This window comes from Apodemus sylvaticus, chromosome 19, assembly GCF_947179515.1.
Source record: "Apodemus sylvaticus chromosome 19, mApoSyl1.1, whole genome shotgun sequence".
NCBI classification, from domain to species: Eukaryota; Metazoa; Chordata; class Mammalia; order Rodentia; family Muridae; genus Apodemus; species Apodemus sylvaticus.
Window position 1 is genome coordinate 29,929,148 of NC_067490.1, and position 23,354 is coordinate 29,952,501.

The 23,354-nt window shown below is 38.2% G+C and overlaps 1 protein-coding gene across 1 annotated transcript; it reads left to right on the forward strand.

The window, feature by feature from the left end:
- Positions 1–2,848: 2,848 nt before the first annotated feature.
- On the forward strand, positions 2,849–22,721 carry Serinc1 (serine incorporator 1). The gene is made up of 9 exons (XM_052163195.1): positions 2,849–3,008; positions 7,703–7,864; positions 10,089–10,258; positions 11,150–11,229; positions 11,461–11,598; positions 12,163–12,423; positions 17,526–17,670; positions 17,769–17,999; positions 20,110–22,721. The coding sequence occupies exons 1-9, from the start codon at positions 2,970–2,972 to the stop codon at positions 20,243–20,245; spliced, it is 1,362 nt and encodes a 453-aa protein (XP_052019155.1). The 5' UTR covers positions 2,849–2,969; the 3' UTR covers positions 20,246–22,721.
- The last annotated feature ends 633 nt before the right edge of the window (positions 22,722–23,354 follow it).

Consider the following 23,354-nt stretch of genomic DNA (forward strand, 5'->3'; position numbering starts at 1 on the left):
ACCCAAATCACTTGAGAGAAACGGTCTCGATACAATAGCATGAGGATTTCTTTATTTCCAGAATTCTGGGTTCCACAGCCATACCCCACGCAGGGGTAGAGGACTGAGGACCCCGTGCAACTGAAGTTAGGGGCATTTAAAGGGGAAAAATCACAAGACAAGGGTTGGGGGCCACAATTCACAAGGCAAGGGGTAGAGGACAAAACATGCAAGGAATGGGGAAGTACAGAATGAGGAAGTAAGGAAGGTTAGAGATTATCTGGAGCAAACGTCCTTGGGGCATTGTATAATTAAACCTTGGAACTAGAACAGGGTGGGCTATCTTTCTCAAGCTGAAAGCAGAAAAACAAGTTACTCTGTGATGGTCTAGTTGCTTAGAGGTCTAAAAACATTGAGTTGGGGGTCTCTCAGTCTACACTATCAGAGATCAAGAGTGTCGATGGACAGCATGAAGGGTTTCATCTTTTCCATAGTAAATGTGACAAATTCATGTCCTCCAACAGCAGGGCCACACAAACACAAGTGGAGAAATAGTGCTTTGAGAAAGCTAATTTTAAGCACAATTTGCAATGTGATGGCAGCAAACCGAAGCTATAACAGCATAAACACAACCAGAAACAATTTTATGGGTAATGTTTTATTTCCTGAGGACAGAAGGAGTCATGACATTTCTCATCTTGCTATGCTTCTAAAATATTTTGAAAATGTTTAGTTTTTTTAGTAACACATAATGTCCTCTTTTTGGTATAGCACATTTAAGTATCTAGTAGGCATCCATATGAATCATGTGTGTGTGTGTGTGTATAAAGTTCTTTCTTGAAAAAAAATTTTCTCATGCTACCAGTTTCTCCCCTGATACCTCTCTCCTGATATTACATAATTGCAGATTCTCCAAAACTTGTTCATAGAAGTCATGCTTTTTATAATTCACATATCATTCTATTACCAGATATAACAAACAATGTTCACACATAAATTATTATACGTCTGAGGAAAAGACATGATGGAGACCAGAAATTGCAACTGAATAGGAGATCTCTACATGAGCAACAAATATTAAATGATACCCGGATCTCCTTCATAAGAGCATCTAATGCCTAGGAAGAAAACTCCATTTTAAAAGTTAGCTGATTATATCCATCCCAAAGATATAGACAAGAAAATGTAAAGGAACATGGAGACATCACCTGAGAAACTGACACAGCCCCTTGAGTGGAGGCTGTATCCAACCTAGGTTGGCAAACCACAGACATTAATCGTTTTGGTAGGGAAGAAAGTAGGGACAATAACCTGTGTTGATTATCTATGGATTTTTGTATATGGTGCTAGCATTTGCATTTGTAAAAACATGTGTCATATCATTTAACCCTTACAATTCTATAGTTGATTTTTATGCCTGTATAGTATTAATAAAGACACTAAGCTTTTGAGAAATCAAGTATCTTACTAATAGTCTTGGTTTTCTTCCCTCCCTCCGTCCCTTCCTTCCTCCCTCCCTCCCTCCCTCCCTCCCTCCCTTCCTCCTTCCCTCCCTCCCTTCTTTCTGTTGCTGTTGCAGTGATAAAATATTCTCACCAAAGAAGCTTAGAGAGCAAGGGCTTATTTTAGCTCATATCTCCAGGTTATAGCCCACCACGGTTCTGTTCACAATTAAGGCCCATATCAATTAGAGTAATCAGGATGACCCTGCATAGGCATCACCAGAGATGAATCTACATTCTGTCGGGTTCACAATACTAACCGTAACAGCTAGTGTCTTCACAACGTAGACAAAAACACAGAGTTTAACACTTGGGTAAAAGAGAGTATAGAGGTGACATTATCAATCAAAGGACCTACAGATAGTCTCCATGTGATAGCTACGTCTTGAAATGTTGGGTTCTATTTTCTGGACTCTTCTACCTTCCCCAGTAGTGATCATCCACATGTATCTTCAACTACAAATGGAATCACTGAACATTTTGTAGCTCATTTTTTTTTCCAAGCTTCAGTTACCAAATACTAGGGAGCTCATTCCAGAGACTTTACAGATTGGCGTGCTCAAAACATGCTGGTTATCTCTTGTTTGCAACAAGACACTTGTAGTTCTGCCAGACTGATAAGGGTTATTCCACCCCTCTGTGTGCTATTTTTGTCAATTTTATGAGACATCTTTATTTTAAAATATTTATAGTAATGGGTATTTCAAAGTGGTGTCTGTGTACTAAACTCTTCTCATAGAATATTTTCAAGGGCAAATTACAGAAAAATAAGAATCAACACTTTCCTATGGACACATCCCAAACATACACATCAAAACAAGGATGTTAATTGTATATCCGAATAGCTGTCAATAAACCCCTATATTATATAAATGTCTTAACTAAGTGAAGCATTTTTCAAGTACAAACCATGTACTTGGAAAATCTTACTAGAAAAAAAGAAGTTAAAATGTGCATTAATAGTAAACAAAAGAACTGAAAGGACAATACTTGGAGAAAATAATAGGCATATGTATATACCAGTGAAAGTAGTGGCTGCAGGCATAAAAAAAGTGTACGTGAGTAGAACAACAACATCAACAATAACAATTGTGAAAATTAGATAGCTAAATCACAAGAGGAACCAATGTCTCAAAAAACAGTAACAGTTCAGAGCTCTTCTAACGTCCAAATTCAAGATAATGAACGGGTCTTCTTTACTTGGCGAAACAGGGCCGCCCCACGAACCCACAGATCTATTTTCTAGGAGTGGTACTTCGAAGAGTGGCTTTGCTGAAGACCACGCCCTTTCTCCTCCCGTAAGCGCACTGCGCATGCCCCGCCGCAGTCTCCAGGTCCAGGTCTGAGCGGAAGTGACGCACGCGCGAAGCTGAGGGGCGGGTGCGTCTGCGCCGGAAGTGCCTGCCAGACAGTAAATAAGCCCAGAAAAAGGAGAAAAGAAGCTGTCTCCATCTTGTCGGCTCGCGCTGGGCTGGTGACGCAGCGGCGATGGGGAGCGTTCTGGGGCTGTGCTCCGTGGCGAGCTGGGTAAGGCGGCCTGGGGCTCGCGGCCCGTGCGAGCTGGGTTTATCCGCCTTGCTCGGGTCAGCTCGGCTCGGCTGAAGCCTCTTAAGGGCGAGGCCGGGCGGAGCGGGGCGTCTCCCGCGCTATGGCTTTCCCTGTGGTGTGAGCCTCGGCGGTCGCTGTTGCAGCTCCTTCCTCCCGCGGACACCGCGTCTCTCCTTGTCACCCCAAATCCGGCGACCTCGCACTGCGGCACTGTCGTTCCCAGAGGCCTCTTTGTTCTGACACGCAGCCGCCGGGGAGTCGGGCCCGTTATTTGGAACATCTTGACAAGTGTCGGTGTAGTCTTCTCGGGTTTTTTGTTTTGTTTTGTTTGTTTTTCTAAATTCTCTTGCTACCTGCTTTCTTCGGTTTCGGTTGCCTTGATTCTTATTATTTCCAAATTTATGTTTTCTAGAAAAGGTGTTCAGGTCTGTGGTACTGATTATTATTATTGTTTTCTTTTTGACGCAAAACATGAGCGTGCAATCTGAAAAATTGATGCTATGGGATGGGTATGTTGCATTTTCGTGAGACAGTACAATCCTCTTTAGAACAGTGCAAGATTTCGTTATCCAGATGGCACAGACGACCCCGTAATCCAATAGACAAAACATTGGCAGTGCAGTTTGTAATAAAAACCTTCATTGCTTTGGGCGAGGTATTTGGATTCAGATCTTATTCTTTTGGCCTATGATTTCTAAGTGTAACTCGTAACCAATTTTTGACTAACCAAATCATCCCCTTGTATGTTAACCAATGTACTGGCCTCATCTTTTGAAAAATGCTTTGGTATGACTTGAATCATTATTAGTTTTTAACCAATACTGTTTTGGAAGTCCAACAAGCTATTCGCTTATATTTTTCTAATTGCAGTTGCTTATGGAAACTTGACCTAAGAGATTAAGTAAGAGAGCCTAATTGAGTCTGTTGACCCTTTATACAGAAGGCAAAATTTAGTGTAATAAAACTTTTAAATAGGAGCTGGGGAGATGATTCAGCATGTTGCTCTTGCTAGATTATGGAGTTTAGTTCCCAGCACCTACACATTCGGCAGTTCACAACTGCTTGTGACTCCAGCTCCAGGGAATATCACACCTCCTTCTGCTCCCCACTGACAGTTGACTCCTATGGACACATACTCCCATACATAGACACACATGCATACACATAACAGTTGTAAGTAGTTATTATAAAACATTTCCTTGGTGACTGTTTGTTAGGTTATTGCATTATTTAATTTGTAATACTAGAGTTAGCTTGGTAGTAGTGTGGGCACACAGCAGTTAAAAGCATATGAAGTCCCCATTTTATTATTTTCCAGTTTAGTTATGAGTACCGTTTTTTGGTCTCAGGGTCGGTATTTCAATTTTTTTTTTCTTTTTTAAGTTTTAGGGAATTTTTGTATATATGTATTTTAAGTCAAAATAGCTTTGGAGAACACCATTGGTTAAGTTGCATTACTATATCTACAATTTAGGTCGACACTTTCTTTTTTTATTTTTGGTTTTTTGGATTTGTTTTTTTCGAGACAGGGTTTCTTTGTATAGCCCTTGCTATCCTGGAACTCACTCTGTAGACCAGGCTGGCCTTGAACTCAGAAATCCGCCTGCCTCTGCCTCCCAGCGTGCACCACCACCACCCGGCTAGGTCAACACTTTCATTCACTAATGTCTTTGATGAAACTGGTGCTGCCTGGCCAGCATCAGTTATACCTAGGAACACTGAAGAGGTTGCACCAGCGGCAGGGTCAGGTATGACTGAAGCTAGGGGGCAGGTTGGTCACTGATGAACCTTTCCTAGGACTCATCTGGAGGTTCACAGTGCGGGCTTGGCTTAGTCTGCCCCTGTTAACTATTAAATTTCAGTACATATCTGTAAGTAGAATTTGTACTATGATGTACAAATCCATCTTTTCCAACTCCTAAATTAATATGCTTACTTGTTTGGGAACTTTGATGAGGTGAAATTTTATTCAACAGTTCCTATGGTTGAAATTGTTAAATTATGTCAAGTAATCCATAATTTAAAGGCTTGCATTTTTTAACAGATTTTTGAAGACTCAGTCGAATTTAGTAACACTTTGCTTCTTGTTCATAAAATAACTACAGAACATTACTCCTGAACTACGAAAATGTATGAAAGAACAATTACATGTGAGCATTTCTGGACCTTTTATCCAACTGTAATACATTTGGCCACTAACATACCTTTCCCCAATATAAGGTCAGCCTTGATGTTCTAAATAGATTTTTTTTAATAACTAGATCTTGTAAACAATCACAACCATTTCTTTACCCAAAATAGTTAATGTGTTTAAGTAATTAAGAGAAAAGAAGTAGGAGTCACCAAATACCCATTTCATTGCTAAGCTCCACTCGGGTTTTGTTTTGTAACACAATGGTTTTTCTTTTTCTTTTCTTTTTTTTTCTTTTCTTAAAGAAATTATTCCTGATTGCTATGAGATACAGAACAGTATGGTGGAATTTGTCAGCTTTGACTCTATAATGAACTGATCTAGTTTTGCGATTTGCAGCAGAAAGCTCATCTGAGGTTGTTGGTGCACCCAGAGAAAACTTGTAGGTTCCTGTCTGGGTAGGATATTTGGGGAGCCTAGTGTGGTGAAATGTCACCTGCATATGTCTGCTTTTATGTGGTCAATGTGTTGTCAACTCCACTTGCTGGTCAGCTGTCAAGAGCCTTGTTTTATTCTCTTCAGTTTTGCCTTCTGCTCTGAGTTTTTTGTCTTTTATTCCTGTCTCCTGCGTTGGCTAAGCATAAATGTGAAAACCCATGTCATTTTTTTTTTATGGTATTGAGTTGACATATCTTGCTTTTATCTCCAAATATTAATGGGTTCTTTTAAATTATCTTCCATGTCTCCTTTTCATGCTCTAGTCTCCCTCTACTGTCTTGACTGTGCAAAGTGTTGTTAACAATATCAAAGGACATTTGTACATGTAACCTTCCAGATTGGTTTTGACTACTAGCCCTCCGCGTCATGGGCTGTATTTTCCTGTTCTGCATGTCTTCTGAGTCTCTGTTAGATGTCAGAGGTTTTACCTTGATGAAGGCTGGGGATCCTTTCATTTTTAAAGATTATTCTTGGGCTATGTTCTTGGATATAAGTGAATTACTTAGAGATGTTTATGCCTTTGATGCTTGCTTATAAGTAAAATGAATCTAGTCTGTTTTAGACAGCTGGGATTCTGCCCTAGGAATGCTAGCTGCTTTCACTTCTGTGCATTCCCAGCTCTGTCTCCTCAGGTAAACTGCTGTCCTGACCTAGTCTCCTAGTTAGAAAGGAGACTAGGGTCTACACCATCTGCTTTCCAGAATCACCACCTTGCATTTCTTTCCGGTTTTATTAGTTCATACTGTATCTGAAATAATTGCTTGATTATTTTTTCCATTGTTAAGGCAAAAGGTAAGTGATCACTGTTACTTCTTCTTGGCCTGCATTTAGGTAATTATCCCAAGTAATTCTTTCTTTAATTCAGCAGTGTCTTTTTGTTCCTGGGTAGCATGCTTGTTCTCTTGTTTTTTCTTTCATTATCCCTGCGATTGCTTTCTCGTCCTGATCTGCTCTTTTCTCATTTCATTTCTAAGGCTAAGGTCTCAGTCTCTTTCCCTCATCAGGCGACCCTCCTCTAGCCCCTCCCTCCCTCTCCCACTCACCCTTCCTTTCCTCTGTCTTTTGTTTCTCTAGCTCAAATGAAGTGCATTGGCAGGATTTGTCCTTTTCTCACTGTGTTATTTTTATGTAAATGCCTTATTTTTTTTATTTTGTAGTCATAGAATTCTTCTGTATATGTTTGCATAGTTGCTATGCCATCAATTTCTGTTCCTGAAACATAATGTACAGCTGCTTTGTGTACATCTTAGCAGTTATATTTGCTATAGAAATCTGTTTAGCACAACACTATTTCCCTGGAGTGTCTGTGGTTCTTTTCCCCAGAGCTGGAATACCCTGGTACCTCCAACCTGATAGAGTCTGACTGATAGAGTTCAGTCTAGGTTATGGATAACCCTTGTGAGAATACTTAAATTTTGCCTTTTTAAGATATTCCTTATTAATGCCTGTACTTGTTAAGCTTTCCTGGTCAAAAGCCTACTCGTTTCTTAGTTCAGCAAGGAGTTCATTAGAGAAAGCTAGCTAGTTGCTATCCAGTTGTTAACGTACCCTTTTAAAAAAAGCCCAACATTGTTTTAGTGATAGTTTTATTGCTATTAACAGAAAGATGGAAGAGGAAAAAGTAAGAATACCAATTCACTTCAGGGTTGTGGTGGATCACCCTTTATCCCCCCTCCCCCTATTGCCTGCTAAAGTTGAGAATTCCTAGGATTCTATGGCTGTATTCTTACCCGGTAGGTGGGGCTTGGAGGTGAGCTTAGTAGCTGTGCTATTTATGAATCTTCTGTTTCTGAGATAAGTCTTGGTTTCTGATGGTCATTTCCCATGTTTTTAAATAATCTTATTTGATGTAGAGGACAAAGGCCATTTATTATTTGACCTTGTTCCATCTTTGCCGTAGGTTTTTAGAGCATGCAGATTAATGCATGCGAGCCAAATACTTTAAAGCTTTTTGAATTAATGTCACTGTTTATCCCTTCAGCAAATAAAATGTGCATTTTATTGGACTATTTTAAACTGTGCTGATGTTTAATACTTTTTCTAGATTCCGTGTTTGTGTGGCAGTGCCCCGTGTTTGCTGTGCCGATGCTGCCCCAGTGGGAACAACTCCACTGTGACTAGATTGATCTACGCACTTTTCTTGCTTGTTGGAGTATGTGTAGCTTGTGTAATGTTAATACCAGGAATGGAAGAACAACTGAATAAGGTCAGGCTTCTGTTTTAATGTTGATGAACTAAAATTGTAGAGTATGCATAAAATGACTTGGGATATTAAAAATAAAGTAATATAAAAGTACAGTAATATGTACTCCCAGTTTTCGTAGATTATAGTCTATGATGGCAGCACAGAAAATGTTCTTTCACAGTTTCTAGGATTGTTAGTTTCCACCAGAACAGATGGTAGATTCCATTACTGAAGACACAACATGCTTTAGTCTCAGGCCACAAAGAAATGAGGCGGGAAGTGGTCTGGATGCTTCCTTCCTACAGCCCGCCCTCATTATCAGTAGTTGCTGTTCAGGTTGTTGGGGAAGAATTGTCATTTGCAGCCTTAATCAGTTGTTGACAGTACCAACTAGCCAGGCAAGATGTACCCAAGGGTACAGTAGTGGCAAGCCTGTCAGAGAGGCCCCTACACTAGAAGGAAATTACATCTCTTATTGTAAACCCTTTTACTGTAAGCCTCACCAAAAGCCTGAATAGAGTATTAGGCCTACTTGGGATACTACTGCTGTTTTACTAAATGGACTACCATCAGATTTCCTTCTAAGTAACTGTTCTTCAGATATACAGCTCAGTGGTATTTAGCCATGGTCAGAGAAGCTTGTGTTTTACAATAGACACCAGTTCCGACAGAGGCTTAGATACTAGTGTTGAAAAAATAACTTGATGGTTAAATGCTCAGCCATAAATGGGTTATCTGTGTCAACTGCACCCAAAGCTCAGGGAACACTGTTTATGTAGGAACAGAATGTCAGAGCCAGAGCAAAGTGAAGAATGGTATCAAATCCTGACTAGGCATAACATTGTACTTGCAAGCTCACAGCCTCTGTGATGTTCATGTGATTGGACCACTGACATCAGTGATGGAGAAGGGAGGAGCTCACAGGGTTCTTCTACCTCTTAGAGTTCATGTGCAGTTAGGTAGTTCCTGGATATAACCGCTATAAAACTGGTATCTAAACTGCAGTACTTGGAGTACTGCTATTAGGCATGGGAGAAATAGTTTATTCTTATACATATGAACAGTATGTGTAGTTCTAAATAATACTGTCACTTACCTCACAAACGTTTCTTCTTGATATTCTAAGTTCAATGTAACATTCTGTCTGTGAGTGTGTGGGTGGAGATCAAGCCCTAGACTGGGCTGGCATCCATGTTGCCTGGCAATGGTGCTGTTCCTGTGCCCCAATCTCTACCCCAGTTGATTATACCTTCTGAAGTGGTCCCTGCTGCTTCTCAACATTCTCAATTACAATATGAAAATATGTCAGCTCTAGTTAAGACGATAAACTCGCCGGGCAGTGGTGGCACACGCTTGTAATCCCAGCACTCTGGGAGGCAGAGGCAGGCGGATTCCTGAGTTCGAGGCCAGCCTGGTCTACAGGGTGAGTTCCAGGACAGCCACGGCAACACAGAGAAACCCTGTCTCGAAAAAACCAAATCCAAAAAACAAAAACAAACAAACAAAAAAAGACAAACTCCTTATGGTCACAAATAACATTTAAAGGTCTTATACTCAAAATCGATATAAATAACCTTAGCTTTAAAAAGCCACTTTTCAGTCTCTGTCTTAGATGTGACTGTCTTATGTAATTTAAGCTTTTGATTACTTCTTCCTACCTATCTTGCATATATAATTCAACATACCACAGTAGAATGCTAATTTTCTTAGGAAATTTAGAATTATGATAACAGTATAAATAGGAACAATTTTGCTTTTATGTAACTTAAAATACATATTTAAAGAATAAAAATAAATCTTGAGCTCAAAGTAATCATCCATCTTAGCTTGGCCATTGTTAGTTTATTGTTTGCTTGCCTAGAAATTTTAGTGTGTGTGTGTGTGTGTGTGTGTGTGTCTGTCTGTCTGTCTGTCTGTGTCTGTGTGTCTGTGTGTCTGTGAAAAGGTCTCATTATGTAGCCCCAGTTGGCTTGGATCAATGTGTAGACCAGGTTGACTTTGAAATTATAGAGCTCTGCCTACTTCTACCTCCACAACGCTAGGATTAAATAAATGCTTATCCCCCACCCCCATTTTACCAGATTAAAATGTTTATATTGACTGTGTGTGTGTGTGTGTGTGTGTGTGTGTCTGTCTGTCTGTCTGTCTGTGTCTGAGTCTGAGTCTATGTTAAAGCAGATTAGAGTTAACATGGAACTTTTAGTTCATGAAAAGTATTGATCATAAACCCATTTTGTTTTTCTAGATTCCTGGGTTCTGTGAGAATGAGAAAGGTGTTGTTCCTTGTAATATTCTGGTTGGCTACAAAGCTGTGTATCGCCTGTGCTTTGGCCTGGCCATGTTCTATCTTCTGCTCTCTTTACTCATGATTAAAGTGAAAAGCAGCAGTGACCCTAGAGCAGCAGTCCACAATGGGTAAGCTTTGATTACGGAGAGAAAGAACAGCTATACCACCTTTTCCTCCCAGGAATTCTGATTTTATCTAAATAAATTTCAAAACAGATTTCTCTTTTTCGTTAAAGTTTAAAAAACTGTTGATTTTTACTGGAAAAAGTCTTGTTTTGGATATTAAATAATAGTGGTAGGTCATTTATTGGCATCACGTCTGATTATGTATTTTAATAAGGAGGCTCTATGTGTGATTAAAGTAAGAGTTTCGGTGCCCCTTTTAGCTTTTGGTGAACCAATTCTATTATATAGAACTCTGAATTCCTAGATCTACAAGGCAGCTAACTAGAAACATTATTACTGAGCAAGTACTGCTTTTTTAGGTGATTGTTTTCCACAACCTTGAAAGAAAACAAAAGTGCTAATCAGTCTCCTTTAATATTGAGTAGGTCATTTGGTATTTTATTTGAATGATTTGAATTTTATCTGTTTCTTCTTATAGTTTTTCTAAATATGTTCTATTATTTATTTACTGACATGCTATGCCAAAGGCAGGAAGTAAAAATGCAATATTCTATAACAGGTTTTTACTGTTTTAGTCATTAGCTGTCTTAAATTACTATTTTGGATATAGGCATTTGTCATAATTTACTAAAGCTATTCATTAATGAAATGAAATTGTACTTTATATATAAACATATTATGCAGCTCAGTGCTTTGAAATGAAGCCAGTATTCTTAAATGAATTGATGGCACGTCTTTCTTACGACCATCTTTACAATAGCTTACATAATGATTTTTTAAATGTTCAGTATATGCTTAGAACTATATAAAGTGTAACTGTTCTTGAAGTGGGTCTCAGAAGCTTTGCTATGTGAGTTGGTTTTTGGGTTCTTACTATGTTTGTTTCTGTCTTAGATTCTGGTTCTTTAAATTTGCTTCAGCAATTGCAATTATCATTGGCGCGTTCTTCATCCCTGAAGGCACTTTCACAACTGGTGAGGAGCTTTTTAAAAATCTGTGATAATCTTTTGTTTTGTAAAGGAAACCATAGTAACTGCTACCTGGCGTTCTACTTTTTCTTGCTTAGATTTTCTTTTTTTGCCCCAGTTGCAAAATCAATTTACGTATAATTTTGTTTTCTCTTTTTGTATTAGGATTCCTAAGAAAAATAATAAAAATGAAAGCATTCATTCATTTATTTAAAATGGCACTGTTTTTTCTTTCAGTGTGGTTTTATGTAGGCATGGCGGGTGCCTTCTGTTTCATCCTTATACAACTAGTTTTACTTATTGATTTTGCCCATTCTTGGAATGAATCGTGGGTTGAAAAAATGGAAGAAGGGAACTCAAGATGCTGGTATGCAGGTAAGCTTTTATTTCTTCTCTTTTCAGAATACTGAATGTTGGCGATTAACAGACAGATGGCAAATGAACAGGCTGCCGGTAAATGACTTAGGATTTTTGTGTTCTGATGTTCTCCGAAGAGCTTTTCAGTTGAAGTTATAAGTGACTATATCAGTAACTTGTTGAAAATTTTGTTCTTAGTAACTAGAAATTTATCTAGGGAACAGTAAAGAAACCAAAGACCCTTGAATAGCCAGAACAACACTCAGAATCAATTTCTTAAAGCTTTATTTTTGCACCTAAATGTTCCAGTACACTAAAAGTTTAAAGAGAAGGCTACTAGAAATAAACATAGAGTTGTGTAATTGGTCAGCAGCAATACACAGCACAAACAAGAACTTTGGAACACTATATAAAAGTACAAAGGATGCCTAACAGCTAAGGGGATTTCTTTGGTTGTATAATTATAATAACAAGTTTGAACTGATTAATTACATAAAATGTAAGATTTATTTAGAACCAGATGCTATGTAAATTCCTAATATTTTTATAAAATCTAATAATTCAATTGTATTTCTTTCACAGCCTTGCTGTCAGCTACAGCTCTGAATTATCTGCTGTCCTTGGTTGCCGTCGTCCTGTTCTTTGTCTACTATACTCACCCAGCCAGCTGTGCGGAAAACAAGGCGTTCATCAGTGTGAACATGCTCCTCTGCATTGGCGCATCTGTAATGTCTATTCTGCCCAGGATCCAAGAATCACAACCAAGATCTGGCTTGCTACAGTCCTCAGTAATTACAGTCTACACAATGTATTTGACATGGTCTGCTATGACTAATGAACCAGGTATGTTTTATTTATAATGCGTCATCAAGTGTTGGTTATATTTTCAAAACTTGTCACTTTAAGAGATGAAGCTACTTAATTACTAGTAGAGAGGTAAAGTAGATAGGCAGTACCAGTTCATCTCGGAGGTGCTGCTATCTTTTCTTTTCACTTAGTTTCTTCCTCTACTAACAAAATGATATGGCTCTAAAAATTCATATATATTTCATTTTTACAGTTATCTAAGATAGTTGAATATGGGGAGAAATAAAATAGAGAAATGCTGCTTTGGTGGATGCTTATCTTTTCAAAATGGTAAAGAAAGTGGTAGAAAAAGCTTAAAACGCTTGCTTTGCATTTCTTTTCTTCTTTTAAACAAGATATGATGGATTTTATTTTCTTGAGTTTTATGAGGGTAATATGTTATAAACATGCTCTAAAGTAGTAGATAAGCCTGGTGCCTTAAGGATTCCCTGAGCTCTGAGGGATGTGATGGAGTCCTTCCATTTAGACTCTCTCCACATAGTGTCTGCATGTGGGTCTCTGCATCTGTTCCCATCTGCTGTTAGAAAAAGACTCAGATGATGACTAGACAAGACACTGAGTATAGCACAAGTATAGCAGAATCTTGTTTGGTTTTACTATAGGCATCTGGGATACCTAGTCTCTGGATACTCAAGCAGTGTCAAGTATAGAAGTTTCTTCTGGTAGAGTAGGCTTAGGTAAAATCAGACATTGGTTAATTACTTCCACAAGTTCTGTGCCACCATTGCCCTAGCATATTTTGTAGGCAGGATTGGATTATAAGTTGAAGGTTCTGTGACTGGGTTTGTGTATACATTTCTCTAAGTAGCCTGCAGAGTACCTTCCTGTACCAATAGAATGCAAGTGTCTATGTTCAGTGAGTTGTGTGTGTGTTGTCCTCAGCAGTTGGGCCCTGCTGTCAGTTTGCAGAGAGCAACACTTTGTTTTAATAAAAAGAATGGGCTGTTTGAGAATTTCCATGGGACCACCTTAGCCAACAACTTCATTGAACATAACCAAGTCCCACCACTAGAAGCCTTACCTAGTAACAAGAGATGTCCAGTTGAGACTCCATATGCCCCACTACTTAAGGAGTCCCCATTAGGATCACCTTCATATATTCTAAGATGGTTCCACTCCTCACTAATCCAAATGTTCCCCAATTCCAGGTGTCTTTTCCTGAACTCTGACCATCCACTCCATCTCCACTGCCCCCTTGATTCCCCACTCCCATCCTGACCCACACCCAGTACACCTGTAAAACCTCTTTCCCCCTCCCAGAGAGATTCTGGTATCCCCCCAGATCTGGTGTCCTCTTTACCTAACCTCTCTGGATCTACAATTGTAGCTTAGATATATCATTTACATATAATGGCTGATAGCCACTTATGAGCAAATACCATATCTATCTTTCAGGGTCTGAGTTACCTCCTCACTAAGGATCTTTTTTTCTAGTTCTACTCATTTGCCTGCAAATTTTGTGATGACTTTAAAATAGCTGAGTAATACTCCATTGTGTAAATGTACTACATTCTCTTTTTCCATTCTTCTGTTGAGGGTCATCTAGGTTGTTTCCAATTTCTGGCTATTATGAATAAAGCCACAATGAACATTGTTGAGTAAGAATCCTTGGGGTAGGATGAAGCATCTTTTGGGTATATGGGTTTTGAGGTCGATTGATTCCTAGTTTCTGAGGAAAACAGCCACTGTATTGATTTCCAATGTGGCTGTACAAGTTTTTACTCCCACCAGAAGTGGAGGAGTATTCCAGTTCCTACCCTTGTCAGCATATACTGCCAGTTGTGTTATTGATTTTAGCTATTTTGACAAGTGTAAGATGGACTCTCAAAGAAGTTTTGATTTGCATTTCCTTGAATGGTTAAGGATGTTGAATATTTATGTGTTTCTCAGTCATTTGAGTTTCTTCTATTGAGAATTCTGTTTATATCTGTACCCCATTTTTTAATTGGATTATTTGGGATTTTTGAGATCTACTTTTGTAAATTTTAGATATTAGTTCTCTGTTAAATATGGAATGGGTAAAAATCTTTTCCCATTCTGTAGGCTGCCACTTTGTCTGATTGGCATATCCTTTGTCTTATACAAGCTGTTAAGTTTCTTGAGTTCAATTTATTATTGATCTTAGTGCCTGTGCTATTGGATGGAGTTCTGTTCAGAATTTGTCTTCTGTGCCAATGGATTCAAGAGTATCCCACTTCTTTTCTTCTATCAGGCTCATCGTATCTGGTTTTATATTGAGGTTTTTGATGCACTTTGAGTTTGGTGCTGGGTGATAGATATGGATCTTTTTGCATTCTTCTACATGCAGACATCCAGTTAGACCACCACCATTTGTTGATGATGTTCTTTCTCCCCCATTCTTATTTCTGATGTCTATCAAAAATCAGATGTCCATAGGTGTGTAGATATGGCTGGGTCTTTGATTTGATTCCATTCCATTCCATTGATCTGCTTGTCTGTTTTTTGCAAATACCAGGTGATTTGTATTACTATAGCTTGAAATCTGGGATGGTGCTACCTCTGTAAGTTGTTTTTATTATATAGCATTGTTTTAGCTATCCTGGGTGCTTTTGTTTTTACATACAAAGTTGAGAATTGTCCTGTCTAGCTAGGTCTATAAAGAATTGTGTAGGAATTTTGATGGAGATTGCATTTTGGTAAGATGGCCAGGTTTATTACTATGTTACTTCTATCAGTTCATGAGCACAGAAGATCTTACTATCTGATGCCAAGTTTTTAGCATACAGATATTTCACTTGCTTGGTTAGAGTTACTCCTAAGATATTTTATAGTATTTGTGGCTATTGTGAAGGGTGTTTCTTTTCCAGTCTGATTTCATTCTGTTTGTCATTTGTGTATAGGAAGGCTACTGATTTTTTTTTTTTTTTGATCAGTTACTACTTTGGTTTTTTTGGCTGTAGGTGTTCACTGGTAGAATTTTTGGGGTCACTTTTGTATCCTATCACACCATCTGCAAATAACAGTGCTTTAACTTCTTCCTTCCCATTTTTTTCCCTTCATCTCCTTCACTTATCTTATTGTTCTGGATAAAACTTCAAGTACTATATTGAGTAGATATTTATAGACAACCTTGTCTTGTTTCTAATTTTAGTGGAATTGCTTTGAGTGTCTCTCCATTTAATTTAATGTTGGCCATAATAAAGGCTTACTATAAATGCCTTTATTATATTGAGGTATAACCCTTGTATCCCTAATCTCTTTAAACTTTTAGGGGTGTTGGATTTTTGTCAAAGTTTTTTTCTGTAATGAGATAATTATGAGAGTTTTATTTGGTGGATTACATTTACTGATTTTTGTATATTAACCATCTCTGAGATTTCTTGGATAAGGTCTTTTTGATGTGTTCTTGGATTCAGTTTGCAAGTATTACGTTTTTGTTTTTTGTTTTTTTTAAATATTTATTAAATATGAGTACACTGTAGCTGTCTTCAGACACTCCAGACAGAAGAGGGCATCAGATCTCATTATAGATGGTTGTAAGCCACCATGTAGTTGCTGGGATTTGAAGAGTGCTGATGCTAATTCTCCTTTGAAAGTCTGGTAGAAGTCTGTGCTAAATCCATTTGGTCCTGGGGATTTTTTCAGTTGGAACACTTTTAATGACTGCTTCTATTTCACTAGGGATTATAGGTCTTTTAAAATCTGATTTTTGGTAACTTTGGTAAATGTTACCTATCAAAATTATCCATTTCTTTTAGGTTATCCAATTTGGTAGAATATGGGTTTTTAGTATATTTTTATGATTTTTCTATATTTCCTTGGTGTCTTTCATGTACCCTTTCATTTCTCATTTTGTTAATTTGGATAGCCTCCACATTTTGGTTAGTTTGGGTAAGGGTTTGCCTATCTTGTTGATTTTTCTCAAAGAACCAACTCTGTTTCATTGACTTTTTGTATCCTGCTTCTGTTTTATTTCTGCCCTTGGTTTGGTTATTTCTTGCAGTCTATTACTCTTGCATCATGTGCTTACTTCTTTTTGTTTAGAACTTTCAGGTGTGTTCTTCAGTTGCTAGTATGAGAGCTCTCTCTCTCTCTCTCTCTCTCTCTCTCTCTCTCTCTCTCTCTCTCTCTCTCTCTCATGTAGGAATTCCTCTTAGTTCCCCTTTGTGTCCCAGAAGTTTGAGTATGCTATATTCTTGTTGTTGATACCTAGCTTAATCTGTGATGGCTTGATAGGATGTAGGGATTTCAATTTTCTTGTATTTGTTGCAATTTGCTTTGTCTTCAAATATGTGGTCAATTTGGAAGAATGTTCCATAAGGTACAGAAGGGTATGTTCTTGTCTGTTTATGTGCAGTGTTCTATACCAGTCTGTTAGGTCCATTTGGTTTGTAACATATGTTAGCTATAGTACTTCTGTTTAGTTTTTAGCTGAATGACCTGTCCATTGGTTACAGTGGAGTATTGAAGTCTCCCATTAGTATGTGAGGGCAATATGAGATTTAAGCTTTAGCTATATTTCTTTTACAAACTAGGATGCCCTTGTATTTGGGGCATAGCTGTTAAGGACCTTAGTGGATTTTTCCTTTTAAGTATCTCTTGATTAATTTTGGTTTAGAGCCTATTTTGTTAGATTCTAAAATGGCTAAACAACTTGTATTTCTAAATGTACTAACTTTGGATAAGATATCTAAATTGTATTCATTTGCTGACCAAAATACCTTGGCTCTGAGATAAGATTGGAAAGAAAGTGATTTTAGTTTTCCAAACACTTTTCTAAAGTCTCATCATTTTTAAAAAAAAAAAATTTTTTTTGATTTGGTTTTTTTCGAGACAGGGTTACTCTGTATAGCCCTGGCTGTCCTGGAACTCACTCTGCAGACCAGGCTGGCCTCGAACTCAGAAATCCGCCTGCCTCTGCCTCCCAGAGTGCTGGGATTACAGGCGTGCGCCGCCACCACCACCCGGCTAAAGTCTCATTATTAATATACACAAATTATGTTTAAATATTTTGTTAATGTGGGCCTTTTAATACTTGTTTGGAGGTTCCAAGAGTTAAATATATCCTAATTTTTTTATATTACTGTAACATTTAATGACTTTAATGTATTTTTTAGAAACAAATTGCAATCCAAGTCTACTAAGCATTATTGGCTTCAATACCACAAGGCCAATCCCCAAGGACGGGCAATCTGTTCAGTGGTGGCATCCTCAAGGGATTATAGGACTCATTCTCTTCCTGCTGTGTGTGTTTTACTCAAGGTAAGACAGGCTATAAATCCACTTTTTCAGGAAGTGTATTCATATAGACTAAGGAATCATTTAAAACAGTTTCTTTCTCTATGAACTTGTTCACGCAGCATCCGTACCTCCAACAACAGTCAGGTGAATAAGCTGACTCTAACAAGTGATGAGTCAGCACTGATAGAAGACGGGAACGGCCGGAGTGACGGGTCACTAGATGATGGCGATGGCGTCCACCGAGCTGTGGATAACGAAAGGGATGGCGTCACCTACAGTTACTCCTTCTTTCATTTCATGCTCTTCTTGGCTTCACTTTACATCATGATGACTCTCACCAACTGGTACAGGTATGGATGATGACTTCAGATAATTCTCGTGGAGTTTTCATGATATATGGCACTACTTAAGTGTGCGTGTGTGTGTGTGTGTGTGTGTGTGTGTGTATACACATTTGTGTGTATATAGGTATATGTGTACCTGGTGTGTGAGCGCCAGAGAGGAAACTCAGTATGCATTTTTTAGGCACTGTGACCATTTCTCCACCTTGCTCTGGAGCACTAAATGGACTAGCTAGCTCGCAAACTCCAGTGACTCTTCTGTGCCCACCTCTCCCATGCCACCATCCCTGGCTCTTAAAATGTGGGTTCTAGGATTCAGACTTCAGCCCTAATGTTTGCAAGGCAAGTACTTCACCTCCTGAGCCATTTCTTGACTTCAAAGTACTTCTTAGTCCTCTAATGTATTTTAGTAGTTAAAATGAATTCTGAGAAGTACAGACTTCTGACAATTACACAAAAATAGTTGTACAAATCTTGAGGAAGCTTAAATGGAAAATGTCACTAAGCACATTTAACAGAAATGCATGTTAACTATAACTTGATTTAACATACCATTTATTTTTTTAAGTTTTAATACTGTAAATTTATCCCTAACATACTATAATAACAACATATAGTTGTTTCATACGATTGTTTAAAAGAGGATTCTTTTTTAACGATGTCATTGAAAGATCTGAAAAACTGGGCTGGAGAGGTGGATGACTCTGGTTAAGAGTCTGGCTGCTTTTCTAAAGGACCCAGGTTCAATTTTCAGCACCCATATGGTACCTCACAATTTTGTAACTCCATTTCCAGAGCATCTGATACCTTGTCTAGACAATGGCAACATAAGCATAGACATATATAGAAGCAAAATAACCATACAATACATAAAATAAAAATTAAAAAGTATCTGAAAATTTTTGATGCAGATGTGTTAATGTGAGTTGATTTTTTTTTTTTTAGAACTTTTTTATATAAAAATACTTCTTTTTTTTTCTTAACATCCCAACCAGTTTCCCCTCCTTCTCTTACCCTAGTTCCTACCCCCTACCTCTCCAGCCCACTCCTCTTTTTCTCTTCAGAAAATGGGTATCAACCAACCATGGCATGTCAAGTTATAGTAAGACTAGGCAGCTCCCCTCATAGTGAGGCTGGATAACCCAGTATGAAGGAAAGGTCCCTTTAGGGGGACCAAGCCAAAGAAAAGAGTCCCCAACAGCCCTGCTCCCACTTTTATGAGTCCTACAAGAAGACCAAGCTATTAACTATAGTTTTTGTTAATCCCTTCAAAATTAATATTTTCCTGATAAAATAAAAATAACTTCATAATTTGCTTTTAAAATGACTTTGACTAGCCGGGCGGTGGTGGCACACGTCTATAATCCCAGCACTCTGGTAGGCAGAGGCAGGCAGATTTCTGAGTTCGAGGCCAGCCTGGTCTACAGAGTGAGTTATATTAGTTATAGAACCAGCAAAAGATGGAGAAAAATACCATTCTTTTCAGAGGTTGTATTTGATGCTAGTCTTTACTCATTTTTATTATGAAAGAGTAAGTTATCAGTATTTTTGTCAGTAATTTATGGCTTATTTACTGTATAGCAAATATTGAAACTTTAGATCTAAGCCAGGCAGTGGTGGAGGCCTGGCTTAGATCTATGTAGTGGTGGAGGCGGTCTGATCTATAGAGTGAGTTCCAGGAAAGCCAGGACTACACAGAAAGCCATGTGTTGAAAAAATACAAATAAAAATGAAGGTGTGCATACATTAAAAAATCAGCTAACTTCTGGATCTATTTCCTTCTCCATCAAATCTGAGAAGGGAAGGGAGGTGAGGTAGAGAAGGGGGAGGGGCGATAAGCATTGCAGCCGTGTACAGAATGGTCAGATGAGACTTTACTGCGTTCTCACCTATTCCTACTTAATAACATGTACAAATTGCACACTGTGCCTCAAACTGTGTGTGGTCTGCTGCAGCAGTATGAAGGGTTTGGCTGCACCATCATGATTCCATGAGCTACTGCACATTGCTATCACAAACTCCGCACAAAGGAAGCTTAAATTAAGGGGCCTAGTCGTTTGATGGCTTAGTAACACAAGCCCTTGACCTCCAGTCACTTTGACTTTTTCTCAAATTGTAGGTATGAGCCTTCTCGTGAGATGAAGAGTCAGTGGACAGCAGTCTGGGTGAAAATCTCTTCCAGTTGGATTGGCATTGTGCTGTATGTCTGGACATTGGTGGCACCTCTTGTTCTTACAAATCGGGATTTTGACTGAATGGGACATCTGGCATGAGTCCCACTTTGGCCATTGTTTATTTGACTGTAACAGTATTCCCAATTTTTGTAAAGTTGTATGTGCTCTTGTGTAACACTGTTTCTTGCATGAAATAGGTTTACTCTGCCATTTTATCCATGTTCTTGCTAAGTGTATTGATGATATGAATTGCAAAGGGAGAATTTTGAATATGGTGGGAAATTAGGAAAGATAGACACTGATAAGCATATCATCTACTCTGTACATATGGGATTAAAACTGAAAACAAATATTCTTGACAATTGGGTTTCAAAGTTGTGTTAGAACTTTAAGTGTATGGCTGGCTGCCTTTTGAAATACTTGTGTTGTTGCCTTACAGAGGACTACAAATACAAAGCAAATAGCTGTTTTAAAATTATGTAAATAAGTCACAAACTACTTTAATTTTGCCAGAATTTTCTCTTACTAGGCCCAGGATGCTCCATGTTTAGTGGAAAACAGTGTAGAAGTAGAGGGAAGCTAAGCTAAGACAAGAGCCTTCACAGGAGTCACTGCTAATGGGTGAGCAAGCACAGATCATGGCTTTTCTCTGTATAAAGTATGCCTTCACAAACATGGCTTGTTCTTTGTGAACACACAATTAGGGATTTTATGGAGATGTTAATTTTGCATTTAGACAAGGTTTTAAAAAGGATATTCTGTTGGAAAAATTTGAAACTCAAAGTTTCAACTAGCTCAAAAGCCAGTGACAAAGTTGGATACCAAAAATAGCCAACACTATGACATAAGAATTTTGTGTTCAAAATGTACAATTCACTTTATAAATTATTAATGGTAGATACATTTGTGTAAAATGTTCCTGCTGTCCAGCATGTTTTTTTTTTTGTTATTGTTTTGTTTTTTTATCCAAACACAAGACCAGGAATAGACCTGAGGAACAGACAACTTACATTACACTACACATTTAACCATGCTTAAAATGTCTGTATTTACTGCCATGCAATTGATATAGTTCAACTTGAAAATCAGTATGCCACTTAATTTAGATAAAAATGCTTATTTATGTTAGTATCTAGCTAAAGCTTTTAAAGATCTACATGCTTCTTTAAAAATATTTATTGTGCAAATGGAATATAGCAATTCATCTTAATTTTCCAACCTTATTCTGTTACTACTTTCACGATTTTGAATGGCTGTGTGCTATCTCTTGAATAAATGAATTCAAAGAAAATGTGTGGTGTTAGCTCTTTAGCATTACAAATTTAGGTGGATTTAACTCAAGATTCTTCCTTCCACCAGCTTTTTTTTTTTAAAGGTTGTGGTCAGTGTTTTTCTCTGGCGGACAATTTTGTCTCAGAATTTCTATTGCTGTGATAAGACAGTGACCATAAGTAATTGGGTAAGAAAGGTTTATTTCATCTTACAGTTTGAAGTCCACCATCCAGGGAAGTCAGGGCAGGAACGAATGCAGGGCCTCGGAGTGCTGCGTGTTGGCTTGCTGCCTGTGACTCTGTCTGCTTATTTTATATAGCATTCCAGAACCACAGGCCTGGGGAGTAGAGGGATGACACCACCTCAGTTGGCTGGGCTCTCCATCAAGGTGATTTCAGACTTGCCTACTAGCCAATATAATTGGGATGTTTTCTCAATTGAAACCTTCTATTCCCAAATGCCTATTTGATAAAATATCTGTATCCCGGATAGGGGGTTTTCAGAGGGGAAACAAGGAAAGGAGAGATAACTTTGGTCTTTATAATGGAACACATGAGAAGACTTAATAAGTTTATTTTGGCTTATAAGTCTGCAGATTCCAGTACATAATTAAGTGTCCTATTTCTTTGGAGTGTCAAGGTATCATACCAGTGAGAATATATAGCAGAGCAAGATTCTGGACTCTTTGGCCCTCAAAATGGACTAGGATTATATAATCTTCAAGGGTCTGCCCACAAGATCTCACCTTCTGAAGTTTCCTGGGAACACACTTCAACATGGGAACATTTGGCATGCAGTTCTAGCAGTTGCCAAACTTTGGTATATTTTATTTGTAAATTCTTTATAGAGTTTCAAGAGTATTTAGGCAAACAATTTGTGTGTGGGTGTGTGAGAGACATGAGGCCAGAGGAGGACACTGGAGTACCTGGAGCTAGTGAACTGCCTGACAGAACTGAACTCTGGTTTCTAGCTATTACAACTGTAACAGCCAAACCTAGACAATGGATGCCTTTTGGAGGATGAATGATTAAACATGGGGTATAAGCTAAGTAGTAAGCAAATAGCTAACTCAAATTCTGGGTTAGTGAAAAAAAAGTCATGAAACGTGGAAATGCCTTGTCTAGAAATACTACTTGTAGCTTGCCTTACAAACTGAACTTTAACCTGTGACCGACTTAGTAAGACAACTTTGAGAACATTTAGAACCATGTACTCATTCTGATCTGACATGTTTACCAAGCCAGTGTAAGATTAACTTTTATTAAAGACAATGTAATCAATCTTAGTATGCTTTGGTACTCATTGATATGTATGTACCACATTCCCAAATTTTCCATTGTGGCCCATTCATCCCTTGAACAGAATATCATACATGTATGTAAGATATGGTAGCTAGATCAAAGACTGCTTGCTGGAAGCAAGTAGAGATGGAAGCAACACTCTTCATTATGTGAGTTTTATTTTTTACAAGTACATATTTTATGGGATAAAAAGTTTCCTCAAAGATCAAAATTTTGCATCCTATAGTAGAAAGTTCTTAGGAAGGAAAACTCACAGGAAGTTCCTGAAATTGACCAGATTCACTAGGCCTGTTCCTGCCAGAGCATCCAATTAAAAGGGAGTCAAGGGGCTGGAGAGATGACTCAGCAGTTAAAGAGCACTGACTGCTCTTCCTCTTCTGAAGGTCCTGAGTTGAGATCCCAGCAATCACATGGTGGTGCACAACTATCCATAAAGAGATCTGACACCCTCCTGCTGTGTCTGAAGACAGCTACAGTGTACTTAGATGTAATAATAAATAGTAAAAAAATTAAATAAACCCTATCAGATAAGCCCCAGCTGCCTGGAAGTAGTAGAAACTTTATTTAGATTTATTTAGGTTTATTTAGATCAACTTGGAAAGAACACTCACTCTCCG